The sequence below is a fragment of the Balaenoptera ricei genome, chromosome 11 (genome assembly GCF_028023285.1).
Source record: "Balaenoptera ricei isolate mBalRic1 chromosome 11, mBalRic1.hap2, whole genome shotgun sequence".
Taxonomy (NCBI): Eukaryota; Metazoa; Chordata; class Mammalia; order Artiodactyla; family Balaenopteridae; genus Balaenoptera; species Balaenoptera ricei.
Window position 1 is genome coordinate 65902928 of NC_082649.1, and position 26492 is coordinate 65929419.

Consider the following 26492-nt stretch of genomic DNA (forward strand, 5'->3'; position numbering starts at 1 on the left):
CACCCTTAGCGTCCAGGTCCAGCACTGGTTCTGCTACAGCTCATTCTGCAGAAAAATAGAGAGAGGTCATCCTGTCTACAACCCCCTGCCTCTGTGACCTCTAACTACGTAAGCAGACCCTGAGCCTGGGGGGAACCGGGGTAGGGGGGCAGCCAGTCAGGGCTTCCTGGCTGGTTAAACACCAGGAGCCCATGTTCCAGTAAGTAAAGAGTCTGACAGAGAGAGGGTGGCTATGGGGCTGCAGGGATCAGGACAAGGGCTGGGTGGACGAGGGTCCCCATCTCTCCTAGCTGGGGGACACCGGGTGCTCAGTGCTTGGAGGGGAAGCCTTCTCAGCCTCAGTTTTCCCGCTTGTGACCTGGGTTTGAACTACCCTCATCCACCATCTGATTGCTCCAGGTGCCCAACACTTGAATGAAGTCACTCATAGGGGCTGTGCTCATACCTCGTGGTGGCCTGAAATTTCTGAGATGTGGAAAAGGCTGGAAGGGGCAGGCAGGGACACAGGAACAGAGAGAAGGAGAGCTAATCAGAGAAAGTCTTGGCAGGGCAAGGAGAGGACCACTAAGGTACACACACACCTGAGGGACTGAACGGGCATGGGCACCTGGCAGGCAAGCCCATGGACAGTGGCGGGGAGGGCCCAGCCCAGGGCACCTGAACACTGGTACACTTGGACCTGCCTCTGCTTCCTGACCAGGGGTCTGGGACAAAGTCCTAGGCTGGTGCAGGGTTTGGTAAAAAATAATTAATTTTTCTCTTCAAGTGAAAGCTCTGACTCAGGCCTTTTCCTGTCCCGAACAGCAACATCCTTGCTTAGGCCTGAACCACAGAAGCTGCTCAGGGCTATCCACAGCCTCCCCATGGCCAATCTGAGTCTACTCTGTGGCTCTAGGTCCCATTTGGAACGTCCTGTGGGCTCCAGGTGAGTGGGGTTCAGGGGAGCCCTGAGACCTGAGTGTAGCTGGAAGGGGTGAGGCTGGGGCACCCAGTTGGGTTAGTGTGTGTGTACCTGTGCTTGTAGGGCAGACAACGTATGCCCACTAGGAGATATCTATGGATCTGGTGCTACCGCAGCAGGGGCTTGTGACCATGTGATCAGAAGGGACAGGAATCCCACACTCCCAGCCGCCTGTCCCGGGAGTGCTCCCTGCCTGGGACAGGGCAGTCTGGCCCCCTGTGTCCCCAGCTTCCCGCCATTCACCTTCCTGAGAAGTGAGAAAGCCAGGCTTCCTGCTGCAAGGGGAGGGGGCTGCTTGACCAGCTGTCTGGGAGCCTCCAGTGACTCATCCGGGTGGGGGGTGATTATGAGCAGCCGAAATGGCTGTAAAAGTGGCACCTAGGTTCACTTATGGCCTGGCCATCCCCTCCCCTACCAGCCCCTTGTCTTGAAAAGCTTCCAGAGGGGCTTGGGAACCTGGAAAGAGGTCTGGGATTGAAGCTTGGTGGGGGCTCAGCCTGGGGTCAGGGTTCAACCAGGGGTTAGAGATCAGACAAGGAAAGGACTCAACCTGGGGGTAAAGCTAACTCTGGGATCAGGGCTGAGATTGGGATTCAGGCTGACTTTGGGGCTAGGGCTGAGGGAACGAAGGGTCGGGGTCTATGGGCTAATTTTACCAGATAGCTTCCAGGCTCGGGCAAGGGATTTTCTGAGGGAGTGAGGCCAGGCTGTAGGTCTCAGAGAGCCTCTGTTTTTCCTGTTTGAGTCTGGTGCCCACCCAGGCCCCAGGGTCTGTGTACCTTGGCCAGAGCCCTACTCATGGTGGCCGTGGCGGCAGCAGAGGCCTGTCAGCCTAGGGCTGCTGAAACAGAGTGCAGTCCCTGCTCCAGTTCTGAGCGCCAGTGACAGCCTTGGCTCCTCCTCCTAGGCCCCAGCCTGGGGATCAAAGAGGGGAGTCCCCACAGGGACTCACTCCCACTCCCCACCCCCAACCAGAACTTTCTAAACGCCATTGAAACTGACCTGAAACTGACCAGAAACTGACCCTGGGGCCCTGGGGCTTGCCTGTCAAAAAGGGTGGGCTGTGCTCTGCCAGGCACTGGGGTGCTACCAGTTAATGTGTGACACCCCCACCCCCATAGTGGCACTTTAACCAGAGGCCTGGGGGTGATTTAGGGGGTCAGTGGCCCCGCCCACAGTGGTGGAATGTCCAGCAGGAGACTCTGGAGTGAGGCACATGAATTATGGCTAGGGAAACACCCTTAAGGGGCCCAGAGCCCATGATCCCTCTGTGCAGCCCTATCCACAGCCCACCCTGGTCCTCCCAAGCACAGGGTATTGTTTGTTTCTCAATCTCAAGCTTGCTGGTGTCAGATCTGAGAAGGACTTCCTCCATCAACTCCTAGTTTCACCTCTCAGTACCTCCAGTCCCTCCATGAATGTTCTTTTCCTATCATCAAGGGGTGTGGGTCATCAAATCATAAAACTTGGAATCGAATTGCTTAGAAACAGAGACATAAAGCTTCTTTGAAGAACCATGAGTGTTCTTTAGGTGCCTGCTCTGGGCACCTGAGCCTCTGTCCCTGTTCCCAAAGAGCCCACACACCATAGGGAGCAGTCTCCAAACCACAGCCACCCCTCCCCCAATAATGGAAGAGATGGAGACACAAGGAGAGAGGGATGTCCTTTACACCAGGCAAAGAAGTATGATCCTGGCTGAGGAAACTACAAAGGCAAAGGCAGCGCAGTGAACACAGAAAGAAGACCAGGAGTCTAGTCAACGGTGCCTGTTGGGGAGAGTCACCTTTGTAGGAAACTGCCTCAAACAGCAGTCTAAACACCAGGACAAGAAACTTGAGGGTAGTGGGGCATGGAAGAGAGTATGACCATAGAAATGTATGGAGAAGACCCTTGTGGGTACAGTCTGGGAGATGGGTGGGTTTGAGCAGGAGGAGGGGGTGGGTTGCCAGGAAAGTTGGCTGCAGTTGGACTCCAGTGGCCTTAGGGCTTGGGCTTGGGCACTCATTCACTTTGAAAAGAGGGGTCATCCCTGAGACAGGGGGCCGGTTTGAGGGCTCTGAGGAGCTCAATTTCCACAGGCTGAGCCTGGGGAGCCCCCAGAGTCCATGGGTCTCTCAGAAACCCAAAGAGATACCCATCCTCAGAGGCACTGAAACAGTAAAGTTAAAAGTGCCCTTTGAATCAGCTGGTCAGCTCCCCATTTTACAGATGAGGAAACTGAGGCTCAGACAGCAGGAGAGTCGTCGTGTCCAGGATACCCAATTGGTAAGTGGGTGAGCTGGGGTTGCCACTTAGCCCGGATATTTCCTATGGCCCTGACAGTCGCATTAGCTTCCTCCTGACCATCCTTAAAGCCCTTTGCTCCAGGCATCCCCAGGCCCTCCCTGCACCTCAGCTTCCCCACCTGATACTTAGAGGTCGTAGGCTTGGGGTCCGAGGTCCTCTCCTCTGAGCACTCCTGCATCCCCCTCCCCCCCACCCCCGGGCGGGAGCACATAAGCCCCGCCCCCATCTGGCCTCTGCCCCCAAAGTCTCCTCCCGCCCTTTTCGCAAGTTGAGGGTCCCCAGTGGGCCAGAGCCGGCCAAGAGCTTTTGGGGGTGTGAAGGAGTGGGAGAGGGAGGTGGAACCCCACGGTGGGGGTCCCGGCTGAGCCCTAGGTCTTGCGGCCTCTAGCCGCCCGGGGTGGAGTCAGGGGCGGAGCTAGAGAGGCCGGGCCGGCGTCTGGATGGGTAGAGACTCGGAGAGACCCGGACCCGGGAGAGACTGGGGAGGGAGAGAGAGGGACGTGAGCTCAGAGACGCGGGCAGGGACGGGGGCGGGTCTGGGGCACAGCAGACCGACCCACTCGGGAGATTCCTGAGGCTGGGGGTCCAGGCGAGGGCGGGGCGGGCAGGAGGGCGGTGGCGGAGCCAGGCTCTGGGGCTGGCGGCAGAGCAGCCTCCCCGGGGATCCCGGTCCAGCCTGAGCGGGAGTCCCGCGGGCGGACAGACAGCGCTGCGGCCGGGGGCGCGCGGGGTACCTTCAGTGAAGAGGGCCTGCTTCGCGGCTGAGGGCCCCTATTCACCGGCCGGGGCCGGACGATCAGAAAAAATAACGTCTGTGCCTTCCCGGAGAGGAAAATGAAGCGGCGGGAGCGGCTCGGGCCACGTTCCCGGGCCCCGATGTCAGAGCTCCCCGGGCCCCGTCCCCTCCACACTCACATCCCGCAGCTGTGCGACCCCGGGCCGCGGCCTCTAGAGAAATGTCCCGGGGCAGGGGGCGGCGGGCTCCGCTCTGCCGCTCCACACCGCGTCGGAGAAGACGGAGGGGGGGCGGGGGCGGGAGAGGCCCAGGGAGGGCGCGGGGGAGGGAAGAGGCGCCCGGGCCGCTGGGGGGATGGGGAGCGGCAGACGCCGAGGCGAGGGACGCGCGCGGCGGGCGGCGGCTCCAAGAGGCGGCCGGGCGGGGGGCGCTGGAGGCCAGGCCGGCCAGGGGGGAATCCCAAGAGCTCCATGAAGTCTCCCCGGGGCCGCGGAAGCGGCGCTGTCCTGGGGAGGCTGTCGGGGGATCCCCGACACCCATGGCTAGGCGGGGGCCGCGGCGGCGCGCTCGGAGTAAGTCGGGGTTGGGGGTCAGCGGCGAGGGGAGGGGGCTGGAGTTGGGTAGGGTGACTCCGGGCCTGACCAGGGCGGGCGGGCTGGTTTGTCTCAGTGTCAGTCAGCGGCGCCTCTTCGGAGCCCCGTGGAGCCGCCAGCCCCGCGCCGCTCGGCTCCGTGGCTTTTTTGGAAACTTGCAAATGTTTTCGTAGAGAGAACAGGGGGAGGGGAGGGAGGGAGCGAGGGAGTGACCGAAACGGAGCTCGGGGCTGCTGGAAGAACGGAGGCCAAGGCCGGGGGAGCTAGAGACGGACTGACAGACAGGCAGAGAGACCGGGCGTCCCGGCCGCAGGCGCGCTCTAGCGGCGCGGGCGCAGGCGGGGCTCCGGCCGAGGATGGGGAGGGAGTGCCGGAGGCGGACGCGGACGGGATGAGGACCAGAGGGGGCCGAGGGGCAAAGAGCTGGCGGCCCGATCGCCGAAGGGCTCAGTGTCTTTGCAAAGTTGGGATCGAGTACCCAAGCTGCACGCCCGGAGCTGCGCAAAACGCGTTCCCCCGCCCCGCCCCCCTACTTGCGCTAGCCGCGGAGCTAAAAATAACAGCCCGTTCGCCCCCTGCAGACCGCGACCCCAACCCCTCCCCCGACCCCTCCCCCACTGGGCGTGGGGCAAAGCCACAGCTCCCAGTTCCCCAAAAGAAAAAAAAAAAGAAAAGAAAAGAAAAGGCGGCGCGGGGGGAGAGGGGGGCGGGGGGCGGGCCGGGGGCGGGGGGCCCGGCCATATGGATGTGATTTCTCCTCTCCGAGGCAGACGGGCAGCTCCGCAGCTCTCGGCGCCCGCCCGCCGCCCGCCCGGCCCCCGGCTGCCTCCCTTCCTCCCTCCCTCTCTCTCCTTTGCGCTCGCTCCCTAGCCCTCAGCGCATGGGCCCCGCGCCGGGCCCCGGGGCCTCGGGCCGCCGGGCCTCCGGGGTCCCCTAGGCCCTGGCGTGGGCGGGGCAGCCCGGCCTGACGCAGCTCTGTACCCCACCACCACCACCACCAGGGCCGGCGGCGGCGGCTGCCCCGAGGGACGGGGCCCTAGGCGGTGGCGATGGGGACCGCCCGGATCGCGCCCGGCCTGGCGCTCCTGCTGTGCTGCCCAGTGCTCAGCTCCGCATACGTGCTGGTAAGTCCCCCGCTCGAAGTCCAGGACAGGCTTCGGGCTTGCTCTGGGGTCCCTGGGCGGGGGCTGGGGGTGGGGGGAAGGTGTCCAGGGCTCAGAGGCTTGAGTTCCCCCAGTAACCTGAACTTTGGGTGGGGGTCCCCTCTGGCCTGGGATCCTCGGTGCCTGCTGTCTCTGGGGTGTCTGGACTCTGGGTTCCAGATGCCTAAGATTTCCTTATTTCTGAAGACTGGGTTGGGGTCCCAGGTCTGGAAATCTGTGGTTAGGGATCTCCTATCTTCTGCTTCTCTGAGCATCACTGCTCTGTGTCTCCCTGGAAGATGACAGTGTGATCTAGCAGAAGATTAGGCTTTGGCCCTGATGTAGGGTCACACAGACTTTGCTCTGGGGTCCTCTGTTTTCTGCAAGTTTTGTTTGCAATCTGGGACACAGGGCTGTGGGTCTGAGGTCAGGGGGTAGGATTTAAGGACCCCTCAAGCTCTCACCTTCGCATGCACACACACATGCGTGCACTCATGCCCAGCTTCACCCAGACTGGAAGATGTCTGCCCAGGGAGGCGGGTATGGTGTGGCATGGAGGAGGGATGGAGCTCCCCTGAAGGAGACTGGCCTCACAGAACACTCCCACAGGAGAAACATGCTCCGGTGAGTGAGGAGACCCACATTTGTACCCTCCTGAGAGCAGAGGCCAAGAGGGGACCAGAGAGAGAAGAAGCGACAGATAAGGTTAGAGAGAGAGAAGAGAGAGACAGAGACAAAGAAGATGGGGGTGAGAGCTCCCCAGAGCAGGAGGAGTAGATAGACCAAGAATAGCAAAGAAAAATAGGGAGAGACTGACAGAGGCCAAGAGCTGGAGACAAAGAGCCGAGTACCCTCCTCAGACTGGGCCAGGGTCTGGGGACCATTTCCTGGGGAGTCAGTCAGATCCCACAGCAGCCCTGTCCTGGGGGATCAGCCATTGCTGAGGAGACTGTCTGCCTGTGTCTGACTTCAAGGCCCCCGCTGCCTCCCCCTCACCTCCCAGGTGCGGCTATTTGCCATCTAGAGACACAGGCAGGCAGCCTTCCCCTGACCAGCTCCCTATCCAGGCGGAGCCCCAGGCAGAAAGGCAGGAGCTCTTGGATTCCTCCAGCTCTGCCAATGCCTGTGTAACCTTGGGCTATCCTTCTTCACGCCTCAGTTTCCCTATCTGTAAAAAGACACCAAGAAAGAAACATTTGCCTAAGAATCCCTTGATCTGAGGCTCTCCTCTCCTCTGCTGGCCTCAGTACACCCCATTCACTGTGGTCCATGCCTACACAGCATGGCACCCCACAGCCAGAGACATCGCCCCATACAAGGATTTGTTGATAAGGAAACTGAGGTTCAGAGACGATCAGCACCCTGTGCAGGGGTGCTTCGAACACTGGTGAATGCCAGGTCCCAGAGCCATTTCCCCAGCGTCCCCTCGGGCCAGGCTCACCTTTCCCAGGGCCCCTTCCAGGGTGTGTGAGCATAGCCGCTGTGCAGAGCCAGCCAGTGTGGTCTGTGTGCACACATGTGTGCAAGTGACTGTAGAGGAATAGACAGGGTGATGGGCGTGGGTGACCTGTGAGTATATCTGTGTGTCCGAGCAGGGCTCTGTGGGACTCAGCATGGTATTCTCTGGGTCTGCGTAAGTGCAAGTGTCTGAGACCTTGTGTGAGCTCACGTATGTCTGAGGCTGTGGTCTGCACATGACTTGTAGGAGCATGGTTATGCATGTGTGTGTGTGTTTGTGATCACATGTGCATCCAGGTCTATTGTTTTCTTGTTTTTATTTAATAAATGCTTCTGTAGTGCTGTCTGCTTGCCAGAAACTGTTCTAAGCACTTCACAATATTAGCTAGTTTAATCTTTCCAACAACCCTCTGAGAAAGGTTCTGTTATTGTCCCCTTTAACTGACCTTCACACAACTGATATGACCATTATTTGTTGCATGTCAACCAGTGCCAAGCCCTGTGCCTCTATGAGGGACCCACACTGATTTCCAGGGAAGCTGAGGCACGTGCAGAGAATTTGCCCAGCTTAGCCCTGGCCCAAGGCTGAGGGTAGGAAAGGAGGAGGGATGCCAGGGCTGGGTCTGCCCTGGGACCTTGTTGGGACATCTATGGCTGGACACTCAGGCCGTGAGTGCAATGAACCTCCCGTGGCTCCGGGGATAGAGGATATGGCCTGAGGGTCACCCAACACCCTGTAGGCCCCCTGGCCTCAGCTGGAGCCAGCAAGAAACTGAGAGTCTGCCAGCTCCCTCTCCTAAACCCAGGGGATACTGCTTCTACCCTCAGCTGATAGACCCTGTCACCAAACCTATGTGCTGCCTGCCCAGCTGGCCCCAGGACCAGGCTCACATCTTCCTCCATGAGGGACCCCATGGTTGGAGGAAAAAAAAGTGTCCCACTGGGAGGACACTGGCTGTGGCCAGACTTAGCTGGTCCGTCTTGTGCCTTACAGAAAAGAGTAGCTGTGAGGTTGGGAGTCAGGTGGGGTGAAGTTTGGAGGAAGGGATGGGCCCACAGATTGTGAGTGGGAGGTAAGGGGTGGTCTTATCCTTGGGGATGCCTCATTCTAAGGACACCCTCAGCATGCACGCTTGTGAAGGAGAAACTGCAGTAGGAGAGGCTGAAGGTCAGCGTTGTGGGGTTGGGAGGCTTAGAGTGTAGAGATATGACCTCAGGGTCAGACTCAGGAGAGATTGTGGTAGGTGGGACCCAGGGAACCATTCTCAGCAGGCTCCAAGGGCAGCTCAGCCAAGGGGCTCACTTTTAAAGACAGGAAGGAACAAACACGTATTGAACAGTGGCCGTCCCCCGACTCTGACCTAGAAACGGTCACAAATATTTTCTCATTCCATCTGTTCATCCACCCATTTTATGGGAAAGGGCCCTGAGGGTCACACAGTGAGTCTGTGGCAGAGGTGGGATTTGAACCCAAGTCTTCAGACTCCTGCACTGAGCTTCTTCCTCCAAAGCAGGGTGAGAGCTTGTGCTGGCAGGAGATCCCTATGTCCCACTCAGGTTTTCTTTTTCTTCCTTTTCTTTCTTTTTTTTTTTTTTAAGTAGAATCCTTTGGTTATTTTACTTTTATTTTCTTATTTTAATTTCATAACTAATACTTGAATATGTTCTTTCTTATAAAAGAGTCAAGTAATACAGATTAAACAGAAGTTATCCTTGATTACTCCCAAACCCATTCCCCATTCTAGAGAAAACAATTTTAAACAGTGTGGGTGGGGGATGTCCTCCCAGATCTTTTTCTGTATATTTCCAAACAGGTACCTTTTTGTATACATATAAAGTAGATAGTTTTATTCTATCATTTGCTGTTTGTTTGTTTTTATAAATTTATTTATTTTATTTATTTATTATCTTTGGCTGCATTGGGTTCGTTGCTGTGCACAGGCTTCAGTAGTTGTGGCTCGCGGGCTCTAGAGCGCAGGCTCAGTAGTTGTGGCTTGTGGGCTCTAGAGCGAGGGCTCAGTAGTTGTGGCACACAGGCTTAGTTGCTCCGTGGCATGTGGGATCTTCCCCGACCAGGGCTCGAACCCATGTCCCCTGATTGGCAGGCGGATTCCTAACCACTGCGCCACCAGGGAAGCCCCTGTATTTGTTTTTTAGTAAATGATAGCAGTTTGTATATAGGGCTCTGCCATATGCATTTTTCTACTTAAAGGTGTGTCTTGGAGATCTTCATGTCAGTAAACATAAATCTATCTTTTTAAATGCTGCATAGTGTTCCAAAACCTGAGATTCATTAAGCAGTCCCTAGGAATGTACATTTAGATAGTTTCATGTGTGTTTGTATGAGTGTGTGTGTGTGTGTATGAGAGAGAGAGAGAGAGATTCCAGACGGTGGCAGGGAAGCTCCTTGAAGTGCCCTCTCATGTCCTCGTGTAACCATTTCCCTGTAGCATATTTCTAGATTCTGTCATTGCTGGGTCTGAGAACATGCATATTTTTTATTGTAATAGATATGGCCAAACTGCCCTCTAAAAAGCCTGTGCGGGTTTATACTCAACACTAGGAATGACGGAGGAGGTCTCTTCCCCACACCCTCTGTCTCACAGGGTAGCCTGAAGATTCTTTTCCTCACCTTTGCCATGGTGTCTCTTGCCATTTTAATTTGCCAATTACCAGTGAGCTTTTGGACTTTTACATTGGCTTAGTGTCCATCTTCTAAGAGCTTGCTCAGAGCCATTACCCATCTTTCTATGGGTTATTTGTCTTTTTCGTATTGATTCGTCGAAGCTTTTTATATCACCTGCCCTTAAACACCTCCACCCTCCACCCCCAGCTCTGGGAGTTGCCTGAGGACAGGGCAGGAGGAGGGGGGCTGAGCCCTCCCGGGAACTTGGGTTTTCTTCGGAATGTTGTAATGAGGCATCAAGAGGCCTCCCCCAGATTCCTGTTGTGGGCCTTCTGGGGACACTCCCTGGTCCGGCCACCACATCAGGAAGGCAGCTCTTTCAGAGAGCCCCCGGAAAAAGAAAGGGTGGAGTGGGGGGTTTGCAGATGCCTGAAATTGTCTGCAAAGTATAGTGTGACTGGGAGGAGGTGCAAAGTTTTGCTCAGATTCTCAAAGACATCAGAAACCTCCAAACCTTTCAGAACCCCAACTCTGGGACCTGCCTTGTGCAGAGGTGAGACCTGGTAGGATTCTCTTCTGCTGACCAGGTTATGGTTAGGTTAGGTCATACCATCCTTCTGGGCCTTGGTCCCCAAGCCCAGGTAGAGGCCACTTATGAAGATCCACAGGGTCCTAGCAGCCAACTCTGCCATCCCAGGCTCCATCCCACTGCCTGCCCTGAATGCCTCCACGCTGGCCAGGATGAGAGGCGTCACAGTGCCTCCCCCCAGCCCCTCCCAGCCCCGAACACAGGCAGCCTGTTCAGGAAGGCCAGGCGAAGGGGAGGAAAAGTCAGCACTTGTCAGCCGTGGCGTGGTGGGGCAGGAGTGTCCCCGGCAAGGAACCCGTCCCAGCCTGCTCAGGCCAGCCAGCCAGCCAGAAGGCAGCAAGGGCAGGGAGCAGTCCCTAGCCAGCTGGCATGGGAGACATCGAGGGGTGCCAGCACAGGTCCCAGTAGTGGAACCTGGAGAAGAGGGGCAGGAAGGCCAGGAGGTCACAAGGGGGTCTCCCGTTAGCCAGGGTTTTCTCCTTCTGGCTTTTCTGAAGGTACAAACTCTCCTTCCTCCTAATACGAGGGTGCAACTGTCCTCTGCCCAGTTAGAGATGAGCACAAGCTGCCGTCACCAACGCCATCACCACCTGATCACCTCTACGTCTACCTCCATTCCTGAATTACCTTTGTGGAAGCTGCCTTAGGTGCTCTGCAAAGAGGCTCTTGCTTGACACAGTGAAAGATACAATCCAGAAGAACTCTGTGGCAAACTGGTATTGAGGCTGGCACTAGAGGATCCATGTGGCGGGGTGCTTCCTCCTTTCTTTCCCTTCCTCTGGGGTTGCTGCTTCAGTATCAAGCAGACCTTAGCTCCATTCCTGGCCCTCTTCTTTCTAACTGTACTCTCGCCTCAGTGGCCTCATTTGTAAGATGGGGATGCTGAAGGAGATGTGGTTAAAGCTCCAGGGGCAATGGCTGGTGCCAACATGTAGAGGGGCTCTCATGGGGTGGGAGACACTGGTCACATCCAGGGATGAATGTTGGTAGATCTGCTTTCTCCGGAGGTGACCAAGAAGCCAGCAGCTGCCTTCCCCTGGGGGAGCAGGCCGACCCCAGTCAGAGCGATGGATGAGATGACCCAAGAGGGCATCCTGAGGCTGACACCATGCGGTAGAAGGAGCCTTTTTCCCAGAGACAGAGGTGTCAGCAGCTGAAGAAGGATCCCTTGTATTTCCTCCTTTGTTTTGCCCGGAGGAGGAGAATGTAGGCATGTCTGGGATCACAGACAGCAAGTGTGTGGAATTTGGCAGTTAGGAGAGGAACTGAGAGGAGTGGCCCTCATTTGGTCAGTGGCACGAAACTGACTCTCCACCACCACTGTCACCATCACACCTCCACCACCATCACTAGCCTTGACATTGCCCCACTCACTGTCTTCACCTCCACCCCCACTGCCACCATCACTGCCATCCGCAGCTCCAACACCATTCTCAGTGGGGTCTCCCTGGGAGCTGAGTTAGAAGGAGCTGCTTGCCCCCTGGCGGGAGGGGTACTGAGCAGATGGCTTTTCTCTTCCTTTGAGCTTCTGAACTCAGGAAATGAGAAACACATCCGGGCTTCTTGACCACACATTACTTTCTCCCTGAGACAGCAGCTTCTATGTTTGTAGATAACATACTGGCTTCCAGCCCCCATCTCACCCTGCCTGTAGCCCCACAAATACCAGCCCTAGGCTCCCAGGCCACTTCTCTCCCTGCATATTCACAAACTGCAGATCATGCACATGTGTGTACACAGGAAGGTTCCATGTTAGAGGGTTGGACATGGGGAGAGTGCTACAGCCAAGCCCTACAATGGTTAGGTCAGGGGAAGTCAGCCCTAACCCAAGACCATAGGAGGGGTGTGGGAGGAAAAGGGGTTTGGGGCACCTGGCACCAGGGCTAGGTGACCCTATCAGTGGTGGGTATGGACTAACTGACCCTTGGCCATGACCCAGCTCCAGGTCCCTCAGTCCTCATCCGTGAGACCCGAGATGCACAGACTCTCTGGATCTAAAATGATACAAGTCTGAGTGAGTCCTCCTTACCAGGAGCTAGGCCAGGAAGAACTGAACTCTGCAGGGGGAAAAGGGCTGGTCGGGGAGGGCGCAGCGGATGGAGTGTCCAGGCCAGGAGGAGAATCAGAGCTATCAGCATTTTCTGCATCACTCCATTAGAAAAGACCTCACTCAGGGCAGAGGCAGAGGAGGGGCCCTCCTGCCCCTTAAGCCCAAGTATGGGGGTCTGGCAGTGACCCTGAATCTTAGTGTGAGTCCAGGGTGGATCGAGAAATGCAGGGAGTTATTGGGGTGTCCTTTCACCCCAAAAGCTTGTCAGGCACACCTCACCTGCAGGCCCTCCTGTACTCCCTGCTCCCAATCCTCCTTGGAGTCCCACCACCCACCTGCCCCTCACTGTGGGCCCCTGGTCTCAGTCATCTACTCAGACAGTCTCCCCCTGCCTGTCTGGGTCCTGAGCCCGGGGGCACCCATGTGCCCTGCAGCACGGTGGCCCATAGCCGGAGGCGGGGAGCCATGACTTGGTGCTGCTGCTGACCCAGTGGTAATAATAGCAACCAGCTTTTTGTGGGCCCCACCCCTGCCCAAGCTTTTCATACAGGACCTCATTTAACCCTCACAACAGCCCTATTATTATCCTGATTTTACACGTGGGAGACTGAGGCACAAGGGTTAAACAGCTTTGCCAAAGATACAAAGCCAGTCAGTGGTGGAGGCAGGATTCAAGTTCCGGTGCTGGTGGCAGAATCTCCTTAGATGAGGAGAGGGTGCAGCTGGAGGGAGAGGTGATGGATGAACTCCAGGCAGGCGAGCTGTGCTCTAAAGCAAGTGGGGATGCTCTTGCTGTAGAGCTGCCCTCCACTCCTTGGGAAAGTGCTTTCTTGGCTCCTTGGCTTGAATTCTTCTTGCTGCAGTGGCAGTTCTGCCATGATTGGGTGACAGAGAAATGGGTCATACAGTCCAGGGGGGCCAGAGATGGTGCCACCGTCCCTGTGGGTGAAGGAGTCTGGGGGCTATCTGGTGCCTGAAGCACATACCTTCCCCTCTCCTGGGCATTCCCAGACCCGCCAGGAAATGAGACTCCAGAAAAGAGGATGTGCCTCCTCTTGGCCATAGAGTGCAACAGCAGCAGTAGATGGTGGCTGAACAGATGCCTTGGGCCTGTGAGAGGGTGTGTGGGTCAGTTCCTGGTCGTCACCCAGCTGCACACCTGTCTGTTTGTCAGTCTGCCAAATGGGCAGTTTTCAACCCATGGCTGCCTGCCTTTAGTCTAGGCCATCAGCCGTAACCCTCAGTGGGTCACATCAGTGGGCTAGTCTGTCTATCAGGAGGGCTGGTGTGCCAGACTTTGGGGACTGGTGGAAGCCTGTCAGCCACCCAGGAGCTTTTCCTCAGCTGGAAAAAATCTGGTGATTATCTGTTCATCTTGAAAGAGACGAAGGTGGGCAGAAGGAGAAGGGGTGGTGGGGAAGGGGGCATGCTGAGGGAGTAAGGATAAGATGATAGGAAAGGTGGTACTGACAGTGGTTATGGGGCTGGTGGCAGTGATGGTGCTGATGTTGCCTTTGGTGGTAATGGTGCTGGTGGGGACGGTGATGGCAATGCTGGTGGTAACACTGGAGGTGGTGGTGATGGTCACGGTGGTAATTGTGCTGGTGGAAATAGCACTGGTGGTGGTGATGGTAATGACATTCTACCAGTTGTGATGGTGATGATGGTGGGTATACCGATGGTAATAGTAGTTAGTGCTCATGGTGGTAACGGTGCTGCTGCCACTGCTGGTGGTATCGGTGGTATTGGCGGTGGGCGGCGTGGTTGTGTTGGTGGTGTTGGTCGTGGTGGTGATGGTGGTGGTGGTTACTGACAGAGGTACTAGTTGCAATAATGGAAATGGAGGTGAAAGGGTGCTGTAGTGGGGGTGGGATGGGCAGGGCAGCTACACAGGGATCAGACCCCTCAGCAGCTTGGATCCCCAATGCCAGAGGCACAAAGAGAACTTCAGGTTAGTCTTGGAGCCCCCTGGATTAGGGAAAGCCCGAGTTGTCCTCCCTCAAGCCCCATCTCCCCAGCGCTACTTCTGCCCCAGCCTGCTCAGCCTTAGCTGCGGGTGGGGGAAGTTAGAGGAGCTGTAGGGGCCAGCAGCAAGCACGTGGGAATCTCTCCAGCCCTTCCTGGGCATTGGGTCCAGCTGAGATCTGAGGGTCCAATTCAGACGCCAGTGATCCGCGAAAGCACGGACACCCACAGACATGCAGGCTAATGAGCAACCGTATCACACACTCGCAGACACACACACGCGGACCTTTGCCCAGAAACATAGGTACACATGCATGTTCACAGACACCTCAGGCTCACGTCCCAAATGTGCATGCTGGACGATCCCCACGTGAGAATATACAGAGACAGGGGCACACACGAGTGCACACACCAGCCAGACAGTGTTTGTGCGCGGCCACTCAAGGCTGTGCCGCCACTCACACGCGCACACGCAAAGACGCGCACGCGCCTCTGCTAAGTGAAACCAGCAGAACCCAAGCCCAGCCGAGCCAACTGGAGACTCCTTGGCCCTAGAAGCCCTTGCTGCTGCCACCGAGAGACTCGGTCAATTAACTTCTCCCTGCAGCGTGCTCCCTGACCCTCCCGGCCGGCCGCCCGCCCCCGCATGCTGGGGCCCGCCCCTTCCCCCCACCTCCACCTCCCTCCCCTGCCTCCTCTGGGCTCTCCCACCCTCCAAAGCTCCGCTCAGACTGAAGGGACCCGGCCCTGACAGGGGATGTCTGAGGGGATGCAGCTCTGCCTGTTGAAGGTCTAAGGGAACCAGGCTCTGTCCTGGGGGTCTGTGGGGACACGGCCCTGACTTGGGGGTGAAGGTGGGGTCTGAGGGGATGCATTAACCTCTTGTGGGTCCCACTCATGGGAGTGGCTGGGCTTGGGCACACTGAGTTGTTCCCAGGGCAGGATGCTGCCTTTACCCTCTGACTTCCTTCCAACCCTAAGTCAGGGAAACAGAGGCTCAGGGTGAGTCCCATCTCACCCCCACCTCCATGATGTTCCTGCTCTCTTCCTTAAAATGATGCCAGTGAACCCTCGTGGGTGGCAGCCAGTATCCAGGGTGTACGTGCTGGAAGGAAAGAAAGGAAGGACATTCCAGGCAGAGGGAACAGCAGGAGCAAAGGCCTGTCCACATCATCAGAACACAGGGTCTACTTGGATGTAGGGAAACTTCCAGATAAGCAATGGATGTGGGTGACTCCCACCCACAGCCTGCACAGGAGTGCCCCGCCCAACCCAGACCACTTGCCAGCAATTTCTCCATCCTCTCCCTCTTGGGACCTCAAGGGTGGGAGGAGCTGAGGCACTCTCCATTCACGGGGAAAGCACTGACTGGGGAGAGGGCCAGGATGGAAATTGGTGACTCCCAAGGTCCCGAGGGCACTAGGACTTGAAGGAATCCAGGCCCCGTTTGTTTCCCCAGAGTTCACCACCCCTTATCCACCCCCTCTCCACCCAGGTCCCCAATAGACAGCCAGGATCCTGTGAGGATCCACCCTGGGACATTCCATCCCTTTCCCACGTACCCCTGGGGAACAGACTGGACAGAGAATATCAGTGGCTGCAGCCTATGGGGTTACTATCGGGCAAGCAGGGGACAGCACCCCTCCCCCTTTTCTCCCTATGGTGGGGCAGGCCCTTCCCCTTGAAGCCGAGGCTTCCCGTCTGTACAATGGAGCTACATAAGGCAGATTTCCCGCATTCTTTGGAAAGGGGGGGAATCCCTCAAGGAGGTTGGGATAGTTGTGGAGTCTGCTGCTCTGCTGGTAAGTCCTGCCTGCAATCTGACCTTCGGCTTGGTAGGTGGATGCAGATGACGTCATGACCAAAGAGGAGCAGATCTTCTTGCTGCACCGTGCCCAGGCCCAATGTGAGAAGCGGCTCAAAGAAGTCCTGCAGAGGCCAGGTGGGGGCGGGGCCAAAGGAGGAGGGTCTGGGGGCAAGGTCAGGAGACAGAGGGGCCAGAGGAAGGTGGGAGCCCAGGATGCAGAACCAAGTGGCACCAAGGGAGGGTAGGTCCAGGTAAAGTGGGCCAGGCCAAAGTGAGGACCAAAAATGGGGTGAGTCAGGTGAGATTAAAGTCAGCAGGCTCAGAGATGCACTGAGCCTCCCCGCCCAGGGTGGGGATAGGAGGTTATGGAGGCAACTACTGTCTGAATCACCTCGAACTGGCTTAGATCTAGTCAGGCACGCCAGGATCAGGGGCACTGACTAGGGCTCCAGACCCTGCTGGAGTGGGCTGGGACAGCTTTCTGCAGGAGGAGGAGGTATCCAGTGCAGGTCCAGAAGGAAGAATAGGTCTTTGAAACAGGCCCCCTGGGCAAAGGGCAAGGCAGAGGTGTCCAGGGTCAGGAGAATGGGGCTGGCAGGGGAGGAGAATAGAGGGATACGGATGGGCTTCTATGTCAGTCACACTCACTGTCCAGTAAAGGGTTCTTGATGGGGAAGGAAGGCTTCCTTCTACCAACACAGCATCTCCATGGGACCCCTGCCACGGTGAAGCTGGGAGGGGCACTCACCTGACCTCACAGCTCCTGCCCCAGTCTCAAGCTGGTCTCTTCCTTGAGTCCATTTCCTGGAAGTGGAAATGGAGCTTCATTAGCAACCATCCAGGCCTCTGACTTCTGTCTGATTAATCTCAACCTGGAAGAGGCCCAGACCCCACCTGACTGGCAGGCAAGAGCAGCTTCCTCCCCTGAGCTGGCCCCCAGACCGCTGGGAGAGGACGCTGATGCACACCCAGGACGCAAGCACACAGTGACATACCCTGGAGCCCACAGACCTTGCGCCCATTCACAGGGACTCACATGGTCTCTGCAGTCACAGCCCTGCCCACATTGGCCCCACCAGTGGCTCCCTGATCCTCTGCCCCAGTCACATCAGGGTCTGGGGGGCTCCTGAACCCAGCCGTCTTTCTGGTTGTGGAAGCATGGAGGCACCTCCCTCTGCCCTCTCTTTGTTCCCGATGGAGGCCTTCCCTTCCCACTCTACCTCATCCTGCTACCCCCACCCTACTGATGCCCCAGGGCGCAGGCAGGAAAATGGGCACAGCCATTCTATCCCAGCCCAGGGTGTCTGCACTCAGCTTCTCATTGTGGCCACAAACCCCGACATGGGAGGGCCAGGGGGCCCTGGCTTGGGCTGTAGCTGAAGGTTAGATAATGAGGAAGACTTTCAGCAAGGAAGAGAGACCTCAGGCATCTCTCCAGTGGAGGGAAAGGCCAGGCCCCATCTCAGATGGGGAGTCTCCAGGGTCCCTTGTGGAAGCTGTGAACCCCTTACTCGGGTATCCTAGGGCAGGGGATGGGGTAGGTGGGCTCATCTGTCCTCCCTTGACAACTGCACACTCTTGCTTTTGTCTTTCGCACCACCAGCTTCTCGACCTACACAGCGCTCTGGCCGGCTTCATTTTCACTGTTTCACCTCTGTTGACATCACCACTACTGTCTACTTTTGCCATGCGCCCCCTGGTGGGGCCTTCGCCTCCTGCGTGGGCTTTGGCTATGACTCCTGGGTCAGACATTTCTGCCCAGATTTACCGCTCAACCCACTCACTAGTTGATCCCACACCTGAATTGTGTTCGTTACCATTTGAACCCCTTGTTTACAGTCTCCATGCCGACTGATTACTTCTGCACCTGGCGAGCACTTTACAGTTTGTAAAGCACGTCCCTACCTGTCATCAGCCTAGGTGTCAGCAGGGCAGGGGACAACCCCCATTGTACAAAGGGGGAGTCTGAGGCAGGAGGGTACCCTGGGTCTTCTGCTGTAGTGCTGTCGACAGCCATAACTGCCCTAATTTCTCCAGCTGACATAATGGAATCAGACAAAGGATGGGCATCTGCATCCACATCAGGGAAGCCCAAGAAAGAGAAGGCATCTGGGAAGCTCTACCCTGAGTCTGAGGAGGACAAGGAGGTGTCCGCTGGCAGCAGGCATCGAGGTACGTCTGTGCTTCCATACATCCATCTGAGACCGACTCGGACCCACTTGCCCCACTGCTCTACAGCCTTCATGTGAGCTCATGCTCCTCGGCTCTTGTAGAAGGGGAGGTGCTAGGAGGAGACTCAGCCGAGGGGGCAGAGTGTGGAGGGGGCAGGCAAGCTGGATGGACTAGGGCCCCCAGGAAATGTGGGCAGAGAACTTGACCCCACACCTCAGGGGTGGACCCAGGGCTGTGGCCCCTCCCATGGAGAGAGATGACAGAGAACCCTGGAGACAGAGGGGCAGGGAGAGGCTGGGAGAGACCCAGAGACAAAGAGAGGCAGGAAGAGACAGAGAGGGGACCAGGAGGCACACACTGGGACTGGGACTCAGGGTGTCAGAGGAGGGTGCATCAAGACACATAGTGGGGTTGGCCATAGAGACAGAGCAGGACAGAAGGGCGGCTGTGAAGGGGTGGGGCCAGACAGTGGGACAAGGAGGGCAGAAGAGAAGAGAGGGAGGGAGATGCGGGCTGCATTGTCCCTCAGGGAGGTAAGGAGAGACAAACGCAGAGCCCAGGCTGCAGCCACAGGGCCAGTTTGAACCGGCTGGGTGGGCAGGAGATTCCAGATGGGCCACATCTGGGAGGCTGTGGTCACCCTGTGGCTCCCCAGGGATCAGAGGGAATTGTGGGCCTGGCCAGGCGGGGCTGGGAATATGGTGCCCAGGACAGAGAGCCTTTCACCAAGCTGGGGTGGGTCTAGCTATCAAGGCAACCTTCCAGGGTGGCTGGAGAGTCCTGTGGTTGGAGCCCTGCAGGGGGAAAGAAGGGAGCTGGGGGTGAAAAGTGGAAGATTCAGAGGCTGGAGACTCTCCAAGGTCACTTAGCATCTCTGCTGTGAGGCTGGAGCCCCAAAGTGGGATGTGTCGCCCTGACTTGAATCCCACAGTTAGCACTTAGATTTGGGGGATTATATGTACCCCCACGAGTGGTCACCAGAGTCTCATAGCAGGTGCTCAGGGCGGGTCTTGGATAGTGGTGGAAGTGCATATCAATCCCAATTTCCCAATGAAGAAACTGAAGTGCAAAGAGGGTAGACACCTGCATGAGGTGGGCAGCTCTTCAGGAGTCCAGCTGGCACTGGAAACTAGACCTTCTTCCTCTAGTCCATGGTCCCTGGGCAAGGAGCACATAGGAAACATTCTCAGCTGAGGGACAGTTAGTCTGGGAACTTGCTCTTCTTTAGGGACACCTGGAAGGTGGAACCAAGAACAGAGAGAAAAGAGAGAGGTCTGGCTAGGGGCTGAGCACCAGAGGAGGGCAGGGCCCTGGGCTGTATGACCTTGGCAAATCACTCGCCTCTCTTGGCCTCCGCCAGCCAATCTAGAAAATAGGACCATTACCAGCACCTGCATAGAGGGTCTGTAGGGAATTCTATGAGGCCAGGTGGGTGCAGGGCACAGTAGGGAGTAAGGGCTCAATACATTCTCTCCAGAATGCTCCAGGCCTGAGTTCTCCAGTCTTGGGGCACACCTATCCCTGAGGGAGCCAGAGACCACAGGTGTGTTTATTCCTCTGGGTCACTAACCATGGATCTGACTGATGTCCCCCACCTTTTCTGTCTATCTCTGTGGTCACAGGGCACCCCTGCCTGCCAGAGTGGGACCACATCCTGTGCTGGCCGCTGGGGGCACCAGGTGAGGTGGTGGCCATGCCCTGTCCTGACTACATTTATGACTTCAATCATAAAGGTAAGGCAGGCTGGAGTAGGGTGGGGACCACAGGGATGTCAGGACTTGGAGCTCAGGGCTTCAGTGATTCCAGACCTCTCTGCCTGCCCTAACCCTCCCACGGACCTGCAGGCCACGCCTACCGTCGCTGTGACCGTAATGGCAGCTGGGAGCTGGTGCCAGGGCACAACCGGACATGGGCCAACTACAGCGAGTGCGTCAAGTTCCTGACCAATGAGACTCGTGAACGGGTGCGAGGATTCCTCCTCCCTAACCTGACCCGTATAAGGCCACCCCACTCCACTGTTGACCCCTGAACCTAGTCCTGACTCCTCCAGCAACCTTAAAGTGGCCTCTGACCCTTAACCTGATGCTCACCCCAGTCCCAGGGCTCTGACAGTAACTCCCCACCTGCACAGGAGGTGTTTGACCGCCTGGGCATGATCTACACCGTGGGCTACTCCGTCTCGCTGGCCTCTCTCACCGTGGCTGTCCTCATCCTGGCCTACTTTAGGTGGGCGGAGCGAGGAGTGGGGCGGGGGTCTGGGGTGGGGAGGGGACGTGGTCGGGGAGGGGTCGAGTTGGGGGGCGGTGGGCGTGGCCAAGGGCGTGGTTGGACGGGGCGGAGGCATGATGTCTCTCTTCCCCTCACTGTAACCCTACACACCAAGCCCGGCCTCGTGCCCTCCCGCTGCGCGTCCCCGTGCCCCCACCCACGGTGTTGTCGCGCGCTCCGCAGGAGGCTGCACTGCACACGCAACTACATCCACATGCACCTGTTCCTGTCCTTCATGCTTCGCGCCGTGAGCATCTTCGTCAAGGACGCGGTGCTCTACTCCGGCGCCACGCTTGATGAGGCTGAGCGCCTCACGGAGGAAGAGCTGCGCGCCATCGCCCAGGCACCGCCGCCGCCCGCCGCCGCCGCCGGCTACGTGAGTGCCCCCTCCGGCGGCCCGCGCCCGCCCGGGGCCCCTCGCCACCAGTGGCTTCGCGGGAGCCCCACCCACCCTGCGGCGCCTCTGCCCTCGCCCCCGCCTGTCTCCTGCAGCCACGCGCTTCAGGCCACTCACACACACCTCTCTGCGTCCATTGCACCTCTCAGCCCTGCTTCCAGGCCCTGTTGCCCAGAGCTTTGTGAGTGTTCCCCCTCCCGGCGCTTTCATCAACACTCCTGCCTCGGCCCAGGACCCCCAGTCACCCCACCTCTTCACCTTGATCCCCCACCCCCGTCGTCAGTGCCCTCCTGCCTGGGCAACATCGCCTCCACACACACCCCTCAGCCCCTGCCCTCGGTAGAGCCTGTCCCTTCCTCACCAGCTTGACTAGCACCTGTCGTATCTTACCAGCACCCCCTCCCACTGCCCATCCCTCAGCCCAGCCCAGCCCTCCCCAGATGCAGGCCCTGCTTTCTGGCTAACACCAGCTGGTCTCCTAGGTGGGCTGCCGGGTGACTGTGACCTTCTTCCTTTACTTCCTGGCTACCAACTACTACTGGATTCTGGTGGAGGGGCTGTACCTGCACAGTCTCATCTTCATGGCCTTCTTCTCAGAGAAGAAGTACCTCTGGGGCTTCACGATCTTCGGCTGGGGTACGCAGGCACGCAGGCAGTGAGGCGCAAGCAGGGTGGGACCATGGGCGGCAGGGTCAGAGAGTGCCACTGAGGGGAAGGCACCCATACAGCGTATCCTGTGCCGGATGTGGGGCAGCAGGTGGTGAGCCTTCTGTGACTGACTGCCCCCCCCCCACCCCGCAAGCTCAGGGAACAGGGGTTGGCCAAGGGTTAGGGTTCACTGGGGTTGTCTCAGCCTGGAGTTGGGGCTCACCTGGAGGCAGGTTCACCCGGGGTTGAGGCTCAGCCCAGGAGGGGGGGGGGGGACTCTCAGGTCAGGATTCCACTCAGGATCAGAGTGGATCTTGGGTCAGAGGTCAGCCTGGGGCTGGAGTTGGAAAGCAGCTATTCTCACCACTGTATCACCACTGCTGGGGCTGGAGTTGGGATCTGGAACCCTCCCTCCACCCTGAGCCCCACTTCTCCACCAGTCCCCACGCTGTGTGGAGCTGTCCATGCTTCTGCCACCCTGCCCACAGGGTCCATGGCCCAGAACTGCAGGCCCTGGCTCTAGCATCATCTAGGCTTCAGCAGCTCCTCTGCAGAATGGGTTGCTGGGGTTCTGCACTCCTCCCCCCACGGGCTGTGGGATCGAGTTACCAATAATTGTCCATTATTGTTGGCAGCTCCAGAGCTTGGCCAGGCTCCGGGGCAACTGGCCAGACTGCAGAGGGGTAGGCGGGGTGGCTGGAGCCCTCCCTGCACTCAGCACCTAGAGGCCCTCACATCAACAACCATAGCCTCCCTGCCCCTTGGTGGACACTCTGACCTTGACCTCATCCGTGGCAAACCCCAGAGTTGCAGGCTGATGTGGGCTCTGGGGCTAGAGGGTATCAGTGTGGGCGGGAAGCACACAGATAGGGGAACACAGAGAACTTTGTGGCACAGGAATGTCACAGCTCTTTTCCTTGCATAAACCCAGCTCATGCCCTGCCCTTCCCAAGGGTACCCTGGGCCTAGAATGAAGTGTGTGGGGGCAGAGGGTGGGGATTTGGGCTCCTTCCTAGAGGCAAAACTCACTCAGAGGTACCATGTACCATCTGAGTTGGCTTGGGCCTGGGCACACTGAGATTTCCCTGTAGCCCTTTATCCAGCCTGGAACAACAGCACACCCTATCCAGCCTCATCCATGGGGCTAGGACTTTTTAAAGGGTGGCAGTGCTGGAATAGAAAACCCGTGATGATAAGCTCCCTCCCTCACAGGGAACCCCCAGCCCAGAGCAGCACCCTTTAGGGGAGGGGAGGGCAGAGTGGACTGGGTGTGGATAAATTAGTGATACCTTATTCACCAAGTGCCCAGCAGGAATGCATGTGTGGTACAAGATGCAGAACCAAGATGAGGGCAGAGGGCTGAACAGGGTCCTGAGGGCTGGAGCCCTGAGGGGAGGCTGTGTGGACAGCAGGGCAGCACATGCAAGAGTAGGGCTCTGTCACCAATTAGCCCATGTGCCCAGGGCGAGGGGGGTCAGGGACAATGGTGGGCTAAGCTGGGGGTCACCAGGGATGAGGGGAATGGGACTGGCAAGGTGGTCTGAGGAGAGAGACATCATGGACAGTCCCTCACACACTGTCTCCCTCTGTGCCCACAGGTCTGCCCGCCATCTTCGTGGCTGTGTGGGTCAGTGTGAGAGCCACCCTGGCAAACACCGGGTAGGTCCAGGTGGAGAAGTGGGCAGGAGGCTCTGACACAGGCCAGAAACACCCCTGCTACCCTCTTTCTCTGTAGAGCATATGAGGGGCACCTCCTGTACTCTGGCCCTGAGTGGCCCAGTTTCAGGAGTTTTCAGTTCATCTTCAAGCTGGGTACCCGCTCAGGGTCAGCGGAGGCTACTTCAAAAGGGACCTCTGAGGATGGCCTCAGGCCTGGCCATATATGACACTCCCCTGTCCTGTGCTCTTGGTGGGGTTGGGGGACAGCTCATGTCAGAGCAGACCAGCTCTGGAGCCTCCCTGTGGGAAGGCTCAGGTTGGGAACGGCAGCAGGTGGGGACTGATGCCTCAACCTCCCCCAGGTGCTGGGACTTGAGCTCCGGGAACAAGAAGTGGATCATCCAGGTGCCCATCCTGGCCTCCATTGTGGTAAGCAGGGGTGGCCACAGAGCTGGGTCGGGGTATGGACCATGGGTCCCAGTGACCATCCCCTGACAGGGACCTATAGAGGCTTCCCTGGACCCCAGGGTTGGAGCCACAAGGCCCAAGAAGCAGCTGATCCCCACCCCAGTCCACATGGGGAAACCAAGGGCCTAAGGAGCCACCTGGAGACACAGTGGCAGAGCAGAGCCTGAGCAGGGTCATGGGTCCCAGAGTCCTTGCCCCTCTCTGCTAGGGTGCGGCCTCGAGACACAGCCCTCCCTCACTCCCACAGCTCAACTTCATCCTCTTCATCAACATCGTCCGGGTCCTCGCCACCAAGCTGCGGGAGACAAACGCTGGCCGGTGTGACACGCGGCAGCAGTACCGGTGAGCCACACCCACCATGCCCAGGCTCCTCAGAGTTCAGGGGTCATCCAACCCCAGCACCATGTACAAAAGCAGACAGAGGCTCCAAGAATGAGCCTGTCTCAAGGAAGGACTCAGCTCCTGACTCCCTGGCTGGCCCTGCCAGCAGCGATGGGATCTTGCCTGGCTTCTGGGGGCACCCCCAAAGCCAGGCTGGGCCTCTTGGTGCTAGGCCCTGCACTAGAGCTGGGGTCTGTGAGGGCAGGACAAACCCAGACTTCTCTTCTGAGAGCTGGTCGCAGGGAGTCTGAGAGACAGGTGGGCAGTGGGTGGCCTTGAGAAGGCGGAAGCTTGACTGAAACCTGAGGAGGGACCTTGGGACACCGAGGTAAGGCCACGGGGGAGTGGGGGAGTGCCTGCAGAGGGACCAGCAGGTGCAAAGGGCCCTGGGACAGGGCGACATAACTTATGGTCCACTCTGGGACACCTCAGAATCAAGGGGCCCTGTTAACACTTTGCTGAGAAAACAAAGTGCCATTGGCTCAGGTGAACTGGGCTCCCCCACTGGCTGCCAGAGCCTCGGGCCTTTTAGTGGCTTTTGGAGCCTGGGGTTGGCAGGTCGGGGTACACAGCGCCTGTTGAGGGGGAAGTGGCTCCACCCTGACGCCCCTGCCCCGCTGGCCCAGGAAGCTGCTCAAATCCACACTGGTGCTTATGCCGCTCTTTGGCGTCCACTACATCGTCTTCATGGCCACGCCATACACCGAGGTCTCAGGGACGCTCTGGCAAGTCCAGATGCACTACGAGATGCTCTTCAACTCCTTCCAGGTGCGCAGCCCTGTCTGAGGGTGAGGGGCGGGTGAGGTTGGGGAGGCTGCTTCCACCCTCTCCAGATGCAGCTCTGGGCCCTGACCCAGTACCCTCTCTCCACAGGGATTTTTTGTCGCCATCATATACTGTTTCTGCAACGGCGAGGTAAGCGGTGGGCCACGCTGGGGCAAGGCAGGAAGGACGCAGAAGTGCCGGGGGAGGGTGGGTGGAATTCCCTGGTGGTCCGGTGGTTAGGACTCCGTGCTTCCATTGCAGGGGTCCTGGGTTCGATCCCTGGTCGGGGAACTAGGATCCCACAAACCGCATGGCGCAGCCAAAAATAAAAAAAAAATTTTAAATTAAAAAATGTAAAAGAAGTGCCAGGGGGTTCCCGAGTCCTGTCCCTTCATTCTTCTGCCTGGTTCTTACTCTGTTCCTCCAAGAACATCCCTGAGGACGTTCTGAAGGCAGAGAGAAGTCTTTCCAGATGATTCAGGCTGAGGATGCACTAGGATTTGTGGGCAAAGCCAAGTATCTTCCCAACCCCATGGTTGAATCGTCTGTCATCCGGATTGAACACTCATCCACCCTTGGGGTCATTTGAGCTTTCTAGATTCTGGGTGTGTCAACTGCCTGCAGCTAGGCACCATGTTCTGAGAATGACGGGATTCTTCTTGGCCTTGAAATTTTCCAGCAATAGCCTGTGCCTCTGTTTACATTCAGTGCTGAGTGTTGCAGGGGCAGGGATGGGGGCACCGCTGGGGTTGGGGACATGTGGCAGAGGGGTTAGGGGCACACCTGACCACCCACCCTCCTCCTGCCATCCCAGGTACAGGCTGAGATCAAGAAATCCTGGAGCCGCTGGACATTGGCACTGGACTTCAAGCGCAAGGCACGCAGCGGGAGCAGCAGCTACAGCTACGGTCCAATGGTGTCTCACACAAGTGTGACCAACGTAGGGCCCCGCACGGGACTTGGCCTGCCCCTCAGCCCCCGCCTGCTGCCTGCTGCCACAGCCAATGGCCACCCCCAGCTGCCCAGCCACACCAAGCCAGGGTCCCCAGCCCTTCAGACCACACCACCTGCTGTGGCCGCTCCTAAGGACGATGGGTTCCTCAACGGCTCCTGCTCGGGGCTGGATGAGGAGGCCTCTGCACCGGAGAGGCCACCTGTCCTATTGCAGGAGGAATGGGAGACAGTCATGTGATTGGGGACCCGAGGGTTGGACCTGTGGACATAAGGGTTGACAAGCGGACCAAGAGGCAGGTTGTTGGACAGTTGCCCACTCAGGGCTGGGGCTGGGAGGACAAAACAGGAAAAAAAAAAAAAAAAAAAAAGGAAAAGGAAGCAGTGTGTGGCTTCCTGTGGTCTGAACTGGGCACTTATTCCAGGAGGGGAGGAGCTGGGAGCCATGGGGGTGTTCTTGGTCTTACCTCAGGAGGAGGTCTAGGAACCATGGGCCAGTCCCTGGGGGGTCGGGACCCAGCCCGGCAGAAAGGGCCTGAGAGAGGCCCCTGTCTAAGCCTAGAGAAGCTC

At 57.9% G+C, this 26492-nt stretch overlaps 1 protein-coding gene and 1 long non-coding RNA gene across 8 annotated transcripts; one reads left to right on the forward strand and one right to left on the reverse strand.

Annotated features, from left to right (window-relative positions):
* Positions 1-825: 825 nt before the first annotated feature.
* On the forward strand, positions 826-26296 carry PTH1R (parathyroid hormone 1 receptor). Of its 6 annotated transcripts, XM_059939456.1 has the most exons (16): positions 826-925; positions 3170-3226; positions 5578-5700; positions 16246-16348; positions 18251-18385; positions 20008-20118; positions 20230-20348; positions 20517-20611; positions 20837-21029; positions 21533-21686; positions 23297-23357; positions 23720-23786; positions 24073-24167; positions 24833-24974; positions 25080-25121; positions 25786-26296. In XM_059939456.1, the coding sequence occupies exons 3-16, from the start codon at positions 5626-5628 to the stop codon at positions 26161-26163; spliced, it is 1770 nt and encodes a 589-aa protein (XP_059795439.1). In that variant the 5' UTR covers positions 826-925; positions 3170-3226; positions 5578-5625; the 3' UTR covers positions 26164-26296. The 6 variants fall into 6 exon arrangements, with proteins under 6 accessions (XP_059795439.1, XP_059795442.1, XP_059795441.1 ...); XM_059939459.1 differs by lacking the exon at positions 16246-16348 and having other exon boundaries at positions 891-925; XM_059939454.1 differs by lacking the exons at positions 826-925; positions 3170-3226 and adding an exon at positions 4368-4555.
* LOC132374946 (uncharacterized) lies at positions 8903-19609 on the reverse strand. 2 transcript variants are annotated; one of them, XR_009505836.1, is made up of 5 exons: positions 19469-19609; positions 16605-17017; positions 16232-16375; positions 15425-15511; positions 8903-13312 (listed from the first exon to the last, which is right to left on the reverse strand). It is a non-coding gene; the product is annotated as an uncharacterized LOC132374946 (long non-coding RNA). The 2 variants fall into 2 exon arrangements; XR_009505835.1 differs by lacking the exon at positions 8903-13312 and having other exon boundaries at positions 15105-15511.
* Positions 26297-26492: the final 196 nt, after the last annotated feature.